General features: G+C 38.6%; 1 protein-coding gene across 2 annotated transcripts in view; it reads left to right on the top strand.

Annotated features, from left to right (window-relative positions):
• LOC131775572 (uncharacterized) overlaps nucleotides 1–7,602 on the top strand; it is a 7,684-nt gene extending 82 nt beyond the window's left edge. Inside the window, exons 1-7 of one of the 2 annotated variants that reach the window (XM_066165623.1) lie at nucleotides 1–185; nucleotides 1,279–1,903; nucleotides 2,676–3,005; nucleotides 3,261–3,371; nucleotides 4,466–4,626; nucleotides 5,342–5,426; nucleotides 6,241–7,602. The exon at nucleotides 1–185 is cut by the window's left edge and continues 82 nt beyond it. In XM_066165623.1, coding sequence (XP_066021720.1) covers nucleotides 1,318–1,903; nucleotides 2,676–3,005; nucleotides 3,261–3,371; nucleotides 4,466–4,626; nucleotides 5,342–5,426; nucleotides 6,241–6,446 — 1,479 coding nt within the window. In that variant the 5' untranslated portion in view covers nucleotides 1–185; nucleotides 1,279–1,317 and the 3' untranslated portion in view covers nucleotides 6,447–7,602. Of the gene's footprint in view, nucleotides 186–1,275; nucleotides 1,904–2,675; nucleotides 3,006–3,260; nucleotides 3,372–4,465; nucleotides 4,627–5,341; nucleotides 5,427–6,240 lie in introns of both variants that reach the window. The other variant, XM_066165622.1, reaches the window with a different exon arrangement.
• The last annotated feature ends 3,063 nt before the right edge of the window (nucleotides 7,603–10,665 follow it).

Genomic DNA, 10,665 nt, shown 5'->3' with positions numbered 1-10,665 from the left:
AACTCTTATGAATTCATTCCAGATTCGAGAGAGCTTTCGACAAGTGAAATATCGATCTCTTGTAGAGAACTAAAACTGAAAAGAAAGGTTTATTGATTATGGTCAAGCAGATGGACTCCGTTTTTAATGCCAAACGGTCATTTGTTCAGTGAAGTGTTCGTCTAAAATCTTCTGGCATTTGTCAGGTATGTCATCGTTATTCCACGACTTTTTAACGCTTATTGACGAGCTTTTCGTGAGAAATTAGGCAGATAGGGAGCTATATAAACGACGAAGGAGACTCTTTTCACGAAAGCACTAAAAGCGAGATCAAAGTACTCTTTGACCCAGTATTTTCGCGAAATGCGTTAGATATAGCCTGGAGATCTTTTCAGCTTGAGACAAAACATCAAGGTTTCCTCAGCATGCATAGAAACAATCAAAGAGTAGTGGTTTTCCATCGCTTGAGAATTGCGTGTTTTGAGTACATCAATGGCTTTTGAAAAGAACATTACTTTTAAACAAAATAGTATGGTGGCAAGTCTTATTTGCCGTCAGAGCTTGCCGGTAAATGCATTACATGAAGTGACATTTTCTTGATCTGCGGAGAGTGGCCGACAAATCGGAAATGTTATGGGCTTATTTGGAAGCTGCAGAAAGATTATTTCGTTGTATCCTGCGAAGTCAAACAATATTGTTCCGCATGTAAGTCTGAATGTCTGTTGACCCCTTGTTGTAGTAGACAAAACGAAAATCATGTCGTGTGTAAAGTAAGTTGTACTCTAAGAAAAGAACGTGTTCCACCCGATCTAAACGAAAGCCAAGTAATTGCTGCTGACAAAGTTACTCTCTCCATTTATAACATTATACAGAAGACTTGCAATTTTTCATGCACAAGGTGTTGAACAACGTAAAAGAAAAAACGGCTGGAAGTAGAAATAATTCTTATAGGAGAATAATAGCTGTCACTTTGAAAGTTCTTCTAGGATAAAAAGCTAAACAACTTAGCTATGGGTAAATTGAATGATTTGCACATTCAGGTTCATGTGATGTTCTTGAGGGCAAAGGATGTATTTCGGAGAAACTGAGCCCGGAATTAAGTAAGCGATCGTGAACCATGCCTGCATTGTCATGAATTATCTAAATTAGAAGATTTATTCACTTACTGTATACGCTAAGGCTTCGTTGTTCCTACTTATACATCTACATCCAGGGAATTTTCTTTGAAAATGTGAGAGTGCAAGAATCTGAGGAAAAAAGATTAAACTTAATCAGATCTGCTTTAATTGTTTCTAGCAGGGAATGCTAAGTTGGCAGACTTAATCTTGTTATGCCACCATGGATATGCTAAGGGCTGAGGAAAAGCGATGGCTTGTGGTTGGAATTTGCCTTTCAAAAGTTCTTACACCTGCAATGAGGAGTGTCATTAGGCAAGAAATGCATCAGCTGTATCAGAACATGGTTCTTGCACCAACATGTATTCATTCACAAACATTGTCTTCTCATCATAGAAGCCTTCCACCTTCTACTGTGCGCCTTAATTATGTGAACATCAACAACAATGCAACACAATCATCTTACCACAGCTATGATTACTGTGTTAAAGATGAACTGTCATTAGCAAAACTGTTTGTGAAGCCATTCATGTCGGGTTTCACAGGTTTTGATGAAACATTGGATTTATCTGCAGCACTCTCTATTTTATGTGTAGCACCAAACTTTGTATGTCATGGAATTGACATTATCGCAAGTGATGTACGTGATTGGGTTCGTAATGAATGGGGACATTATAAGTTTGCAACTTGGACTGAAGCTTATTACCAGAACTGTTTTCAGCTTATGGAAAAACTGATCACAAGACTGAACCTATCTGAAGCATCAGAAGAAGCTGTTTTGAAGGACTTACAAGAGTGGAGAAACAGAGGTAGGAGACATTTAGGAACATTTTAGTTGAGTACTTTTTGGCTGATAATTAGCCCTTAGCAGACTGGGTTTGACAAAATTTTGGGATTTGTTGAGGGTGGGCACACAAATTGTTTGCCTCAGCCTTTGGCTTTCGAGGATAATTTATCCGTCAGGTAGTGACATGTTACAATGTTTTTCAATAACAGAGTTCAATAACTGTTTTTATCATTTTGATCATCAAGTTTATTTTTCAAAACTCTTTTTGTGAAAATTACCTTCGGTTCTGAAAGCCTAGCAAAGACGTTGGCCCTTTTTGTAAGTTAGAATAGCCCTGATACAGCTACAAATGGAAAGAATACCATTTAATAGCCTTCCATTTGATGACACATAATCACTGAATGTTATTGATGTATTTGTGGCTCAATCCAGACCTCCACTCAACCTTAATCAAATTCTCTATTTAGGAGTGCACTTTAGAGTTTTAATGTCACTATTACTGGACTCCTCAAAACGAGTTTGTTTTTTCCCATCAGAACTGGCTTTTTTTCTGCTGGCTTTGTTTCTTTTCTAAGGAAGTAGGGGTTATTGGGTGATAACACTCCAATGATTTTGTACCACGTGATATAAAGTAGTAAATAGAATCGCACAAAAATTAATGCGAGGTTATAACAAGTTTTATTATTTACTGGGCCTAATTGTTTTGGATTCTTGTCTCTTATATAGCCATCACTCAAAACTTTAACTCGTAAATTGTGAGCCAATCCAACGAATATCTCTTCTTGTTGTTTAAGGGATGGACATGTGTTTCGGACAACAGATTATCAGTGACGTGTTAAAGCTTGTTCAAGATGATATGGCAGTATTATCTACATCTGTTGACGAAAATAAAGAATCCTGGAAACAAGGCCACGAGGGTCTGATGAATACCCTTCACAATTTGAGAGAGCGATTTGCCGACGATTTCAGTAAACTTGAAGCGAAACATGCTGCTTTGGAGAGTGGTCTAATCTCCGTTAAAGAAGATCACTTGAAACTGAAAGAAGTAGGAGTCAGTTTGTCACGAGGAATAGACAAACTGAATTCAAAAGAGGAGACTGTCCCTCCCGACAAGTCTGCGAGCGGTAATTAGGCTTCAATTGGAGTTTAAAGCCCTTTTCGATAGGGTAGTAAAACCAAAGCTGAACAAAGGTTGATACTCTGATAGCTACATTATGACGATTATAACGACCAATCATAACGCGTGTAGTATTCGGTTCACAACGCTATAGAAGATGGCTTAATTAGCAGCTTGAAAAGCATTGTCTGATGCTGTTTCTTTAATTACTAAAAACGTAATAACATGGGTTGTACTTATAATCGTTTGTTTTCATCTTCAGGACTCCACTGGAAATTGCCCGTAGTTGTTCTGCTTCTTGCAGCTGTATTGTTCCTTTATGAACAATCTTTTGGAGAATGCGGCATGTTCCATTATTGGTACTCCAGAGCAGGTAGATGCAAACACTGAGATACTTTTCACCTGTTTCATGGCACGCCATTGCTATCCACTTGTCAGTGTATTAATCCACCCTTATTATGAAAAGTTAATGGCTCCTTGATTTTACGAAATTGTAACATAAATTAAGAAGCAAAGAGAGATAGAAGAAAGAACAAAAATAGCTTGTGGAAAAGAAAAAGGGAAATAGTTTGGCACCAAAATCCACACATTGACAAACGTCGTTTAGGAAACAAGTTGTTGTCAATTTGTCAGTCTACACAAACTTCGTTAAGTTAAAGGGTGTGGAGTCTACAATTGAGAGTTGCGAGGAGTGACCTAGGTTCAGAACTCCAGGGCCCAGTCGTTCAAAGTGTTGATAACGCTATCCAACGGATAAATCGCGATCCAGAGGATAACTGCCAAGAAAACGTACTGCGCTATACAACGGATACCGATTTATCCAGTGGATAGCATTATCCAAACTTTCAACAACCGGGGTCAGATAAGAAACGGCACAAAATTATTATAAGAATTGGAAATTCCTATAATCATCGTCATTACAGTCATGACCATTAGAATCTAATTGCACCTGTACAAGGTTGCGATTCTGTCGGTTCTGATTTGTTTTCATTGTGTGGCTCTCGTTTTATCCGTGTGCGAGACGCGGTTCCCCAACAGTTAGTCTGCTGGAGTCAGGGTAGAGAGGTCTGGGTTCGAGACCTAACTGAGTCAATGTTGTGTTCTTGTTCAAGACACTTTACTCTCACAGTGCCTCTCTCCACCCAGCTGGAGTATACATGGGTACCGGGAAGGGAGGGGAGGGGAGGTTGAGGGGGGTCGAACACCTTACAAATGTACTAGAAGTAACTAAACACTTTGTAAGAAAATCGTCAGGGAAGCCTGATGAAACGTTAGGGGTACCCTTGCGATGGACTGGTACCCCGTCCATGGGGGTGTGGTGATACTCTTAGTCGCTTCATGACAAGGGAACTGGGATAAGTTCCGGCTGGTGGGGTCACTTAGCTCGAGTTCAGACTTTGTTGTTGTTTTGATAGATGCATCGCAACAGGTAATGAATGTTGTTTGATGATTTTTTTTTTGTCTCAGCACTCTTTTGGAAAATTGTGGTGGTTATTCTCCTCGTTGGGATTGTGATCTTACTGTATCAGCACTTCACCCGCGGAACTAAGCTTCGCTACTGGTATTGTAACTGTGGCTGTATACCAGGCCATAAGCTTTCGTTTGTTTACAAGACATTTGACAGACAGGTACGATACGTGCAGTTAATCTTTGAATAAATGCCTCGCGGCACGATAATTTTGCAGAGCAAAGATATTTTTGTTCGGTAAAGACGACAACAGATCATTAATACAGAAAAAAACGCGATGTTGCCTCATCTTTGAAGACAATTTTCAAATTGTTAGGTTAGTCTTAGGAATCTCTAGACGCAAAAAGTGGTAAATTTTTAGATACGCTTTTTAATGGTGGGGATGAAAATGTTTTTGGTTTCCGAAGCGTAATTCTCCTTTAAGTTCTGGGAATAGTGTACCATTCAACAGTAGGTGAAGCCATATTTGCGGCACAGGATTGGCCATTTCGGCATCCTCGTGGAATCCCAAACAAAGGAAGGGATCTGAAAAAGAGTCTTCTTGGGTATTAGGGCGTTTTGGGGGATACAGTTTTGTAGTTCATCACCTCTTAACCCATTAGATTCTGATTCTTAATTCTCCCTCTTAACTGCTACATATTTCCTTGTAAATTAAGTAAGAGAATTTGGTGTTAGATCAAGATAACTACTTTTATCTGATAAGTTTGAGTATTCTCATTACCTTTTTTGCCGAATAATGCATGGATATCGTTTGGAGAAGTTATATGCTCATCACTTCTGGGAAATAAAGGGTTAAGTGATGGCAGATCAGGAATCTGAAGCTGCTTTATTCGATGATTAACAGTGTTATCTACATCATAATTCCATTGCTTTAGACGCCAAAGGTAAATGGAATAGAGTTTGATTGGGAGAAGTTAAGAAACAAACTGGGTTTGACATTTGAAGCCATGGATCGTCCAGGTATTTTATAATTTAATCTTGACTAATTCGTTCTTTAAGACCCAGAACAACAAAAAACGAACAGAAAATAAAGTAGAATAGTATATTCTGAGGTTACAAAACAAAAATCATCAAAAGGGAGATTTCTCACAATAGCACACATTACAATGCCTTAAGTTGTGACCAGAGCACTGCTGCTGATCATGCGTACATAAAATTACCTAACCACATTTCAAGCAACGAAATATCATTCGCTTTTGTTCAGTTGTACCGACCTGTGCTCAGGACTGAGCCAAGTTAAGATAACAAAGAAGTTATAGGGAATCTGATTGCTCTTTTTCTGTAATCGGATTCATCTGCTTTGTGAGGGTGAACCTCGAAAAAAATAATCGCATTGTAATGTGGAAGTCACCAAAATGGGATTCCCATAGTTGATGGAACTGTCTAGACCAGCAGTGTTTTGAAATGTTCTCTATAAGACAGTTAACTTCACAGTAAGACGAATGCACCATATGCATGATTAGGATAAAGCTATGGTGCTAAGATGTGTACTCTATGTCAGGGGCTATCTCGCCCACTTATCAGTCATTCTATGACTTGTTTGGGTTAAAACAAAAGCTAGAAAATCGATCTTTCCAACAAAAGGTGCCTTGCGGACCACGTTTTTCTAAGTGGGCACACGTGTTTCCAAGGACGGAGCGAGAGGAAGAGTAAAGTTGTTATTCTTAAACAATTTTAAGGCTTCCTTAATCAAGATGAATTGGGAAGGAAACTCTTTCTATATTCAAAGTAATCGCTGCACTGACTCATTTCCTTTCCTCTTTTTTTTTTTAAGGGATGCACTACTACCTCAACATAGACCGCTGTGCTTACGGAGGCGTTGTTCAAGTGGCCTCTTGGTTAGATAACATTCCTCAAGTAAGAGGTCCAGAGATCTTTGCGGTAAACTCTGAGTACACTCAAGTGTACTATCACGACGACGGCGAGTGGCATCCCTATATAAGTGCAAGAGACATCCGTTATACTACCGAACGTAGATAGATTAATCAGCAGATTTATTTGAAGGGGACAGAATCCTCATGAAGAAAGCATTAATGTGTGACAGCTTAGAAAACTTTTCTTCAACTGAAATGTTGGAGGAAATTTATCGCGAGCGTGGGTTAAAAGGAAAAATCTCTCTTTTGTAATGCAGATTTGAGTCCTCACCCTTTGAATACTGTGAGATTGTCCACTACTAGGCAACACAGTGAGGCAAGTAAGACAAAGCTACTTCTCAAAGGAGGATGTGGAGTTGTAGGTGCTGTAGTTATGGAAATGCAAATGTCGCAACTGGTTAAAGAACTGAGTCTTTAGAAAGTTTTGATAAATATAGGATTTTCAGGTCGTCATTAATGATTAATGCACAAATTCATTCCTTGGGCCTTCTCTTCTTCTCTCTGACATCGTCGTCTACCTCCCATTACTAAGGTTGTTGCGTGGTCCTTGCTGCTATAAATAATTAAAAACTATTCACCCTTGCGGAATTAGCTAGTGAGATAATATAGCACACAAAGACGATTTAAACTCATTTATTCCTGTAACGATTGCAATATTTTTGGCACAAGTCCCACACGAGTTGCTTGGAAATGGATAGCAAAGAACATTCGGAGTTTTAGTAGCCAATCAGAATGCATCTTTTTACGTTATCCACTATTTTATCATATACTGATTTGACTTATACCTGGAAGGTATATCATCTTATCCTAAGAGATATCGGTTTCCAGCGAAAGCCACTTTTCTAAAGAAAAGCAAAAAGCATTCTCGAATAAACAACGTTTTTTGCACAATGCAACTACTTTCGTAAGTGACTTCAATGTTTTCGTAGAAATCTCGTTGGGAGTGGGGGCACTAACTCATTTAACCTGAACAAGTATATGTGTAAAAACATGGTATAAAATTTCACTGTTTCATCTCTTGTACAGAGTGCCTTTCTAGACTATAAGTCTTGGTGAGGAGCCGGTGGCTTGCGGCCTGGAGTCGATATGCCACAACAGGAGCCCTTTACTATATAATGGACACGAGTTAAGGGCCTTGGCGACCCACCTTCCCCAACCAAACTTCATCAGTCCAAGTAAATTACATGAAAGAACTCTTGTACACTGTTAGAGTGATGTTTCCTTCCGAGAGATGTTCATAATAATCATGACCATTTTCATAATCATTTTCCTTCCAAGAGATGTTCATAATGACCATGATCTCTTGTTCCTTCCTACAACAGCGAGACGAAAGCGAAAATTGAAAAAGACAAATAAACAAAGAAACACAGAAATAAACATCTAACGAATTTATACTCATTGGTAAAATGCAGTCTAAAGAAATTACATTGACTGTTACTTGCAATCATTCACAGGTCAAAAATATGACGTATTTCTTTTAAAGGCCAGCTGTTTGTAAAGGAAACATTCGGTCGGGGTTTCCTAGTCTTTCCGAGAGCCAACCCAAGCCCTCGCTTTCATACATCAAGCAAGAAACTAGCCATGACGAGCCAGACGTTCTTGACTGAGGACCTGTTGAACTGAGGTCCTGTTGAATTGAGGTCGATAGGTGTACCGTAGCACTTATGTCCCCTCATTGTAAATATGTTCCCTGACGTAATGTGATACAGTGGCCAATCATATCCTGTGATCTCTTAAGCGACACGCGGCTTGGGACTGGTTAAGAGACTCCGTTGTAGTTCTGTCTTCAAGCAAAGGTACTCATTCAAGGGGGGGTCGGGATAAGTGGGAAATTCGACCAGTATTTTCCGATAACAACGGATGAGCAACCTCCAACTTATTTCAAGAAAACTTACTATCTGTATGGTCATTACGAACCGGATCATTGGCCTCTCTCAAAATTCGAGGTAAAGATAGGATATGGGAACTCCGGGTATTATTCACTCGTTGCATGAATGCTCAGAATTTACCATGTTTTTCTCGAATTCACTGATCAAATGGAAAATCGGGCTAAAGATGGCATATGGGAACTTAGCGCATTGCTATCACTTGCGGGATAAGTTAGCAGAATTTACCCCGTTTATCTAGAATTCATTGAAAAAAAAACATGGAAAATCGGGTTGAAGATTGGATATGACAACTTAGGATCTATTTCATCGGGAGGATGAATTTTCAGATTTTACCCCGTTTTTCTGGAATTCTCTGAAAAAATGCAAAATCGGGGTAAAGATAGCATATGGGAACTTAGGGTATTATCCACTTACTCTTGTTTTATTTTTACCTTTGCCTTGCTCAAAAATATGAAATTGTGCTCAGGACAACGTTGGATTTTGGGGCACGGTGCTGTGATTTCTAACAGTATATTTATTGCGATTACTGATGGTGAAGGAGTTAATTAGTACTTCAATGATAAATGTAAAGAACAAAGGGAATCACTGAAACAATCAATGTCTAATCATGAACTAGCTCTTTGTCAGTGACAAGTTCACAAAATTAATATCAGTGAAGGTTTCTTCATTCAACAGTTACTGTAAACCACCATACCAAAAAACATGGCGACTGGTACATTCAACCAGAACTCTTTGCACAAGAAAATCCTGGAACCGCTCATAAAAACAAGCAGAAAAGGTCTGAAAAATTTAAACCTTGCATACATAATGTTGTTGTTTTGTGAAATATTGCTTTTTACATGTGCCTTACCCTAAGAATAATGGTAAAATGTAGGGGCGCCATCTTTGTCTGTAAGTGGATTGAATCTATTGGGCAAACACCAGAAAAAAAAATAATATTAATACAAATAGGCTAAGGGTTTAGTGTAGGTATGCTGTGGTTTAGTTTTATCCTTGGTTAAATTCTTTTAATTTTCATAGAGGCCAAATTGATAGTGACATATTATCTCACCATAACTTAGCTAGGAGCTAAATTTTACCTTTCTTTGCACAAAATGCATTTTTCATTCACATCATTAACAAAACCAAAGGAAAATGATGTGACGTAACATAGTCTTGATCCTCTTTTTACTTTTCCAGCAGCCAGCAATCTATTTGAATAATTGATGGCAATAAAAAGTCACCCTCGACTCAAATAGTGATGTTTTTTCCCATCACCAAAGCCGCAACTACTTCTGGTCCACGCGTTGAGGTTTGGCTGGTACAGCCGGGTAACTAAGTTGCTCGTCCATAGTTTAACTTGATTCATAAGTAGTCATTTTTCATACACAGTTTCAGTGACAAATATAAAAGTTTTGAGGTTCTTCGAGTACCCTTATCGACACGGATCGATTACGCATCCGCAACACGAATTGTGACGAAGCCCTTCGAAGATTCGCCCTTAAACAAAAATACCGGTAAACACTTGAAGCAGATCCAAATCCGGAAAAACTGACTCGTAAGTCTGAACTCATTGATTTCTTGTTTACAGAGGCGTCAAAATTTGCATCGATTTGTAACATGATTAAATCTAAACGCAAATGTTTTTCGGTAAATATATATCATCATTATGGCGCATTTAGTCAATGCCCTCCAATGTGATAGTGATTGAAGTTAATTTTTTTTACATAAATCTGTTCTGGGCCCTTCAGAGCTCATTTTAACTATCGCTTAGTGACTCAAACTACAATGTTTATGAGTCGTGCTCAAATCATCTTGATGTCCGCGTATATACCCTCGATTGATTTGTTATTATTATCAATATACGCGGCCAAATAGAAAATCGGCCTCTTCAAAACACACGCTCAGCGGGCCGCAAAAGACTGACAGCGGGCTGCTAATGCATTATCAGCCCTACAGCTGATTGGTTCTTGCTTCATCATCCGAAGTGACTTTGAATTCGTCATTCACTTAGCTTGTATTATTAAAACTCGCATTCTTGATATCATTTGGCCTTGTTTATTGATAATAATGATAATGACATGACTTTTTGAGGGAATATTGTTTATTTGCGCCCGCGTAGTGTCATTTGCGCAAATGACACTACGCGGGCGCAAATAAACAATATTCCCTCAAAAAGTCATGTTATTCCCTTATTATCCTTCCATATTGGGCACGCGGTCCTTACAAAATTGGATTTCAGTATCAGAAATTATTCTAAAAATGTCATAATATCTATCACACTGGCGCCTTAGTTGAGTGGAAGTGAAGGAAGCGATCAATTCAGTTGCAAAAATATCACAAGAAAATTATAAAGAAAGGACCATAAAACTCAATTATAAAACTGTTTTTTCCTCTTCTTCTTTTACGGACTTCCCTTTCCTCAGCAATAACAGACGTCTAGCGATCAACCCAAAA

The sequence above is a fragment of the Pocillopora verrucosa genome, chromosome 4 (assembly GCF_036669915.1).
Source record: "Pocillopora verrucosa isolate sample1 chromosome 4, ASM3666991v2, whole genome shotgun sequence".
Classification (NCBI taxonomy): domain Eukaryota; kingdom Metazoa; phylum Cnidaria; class Anthozoa; order Scleractinia; family Pocilloporidae; genus Pocillopora; species Pocillopora verrucosa.
Note: the sequence above shows the minus strand (reverse complement) of the source record. Positions and strands in the feature narration are given on the sequence as shown.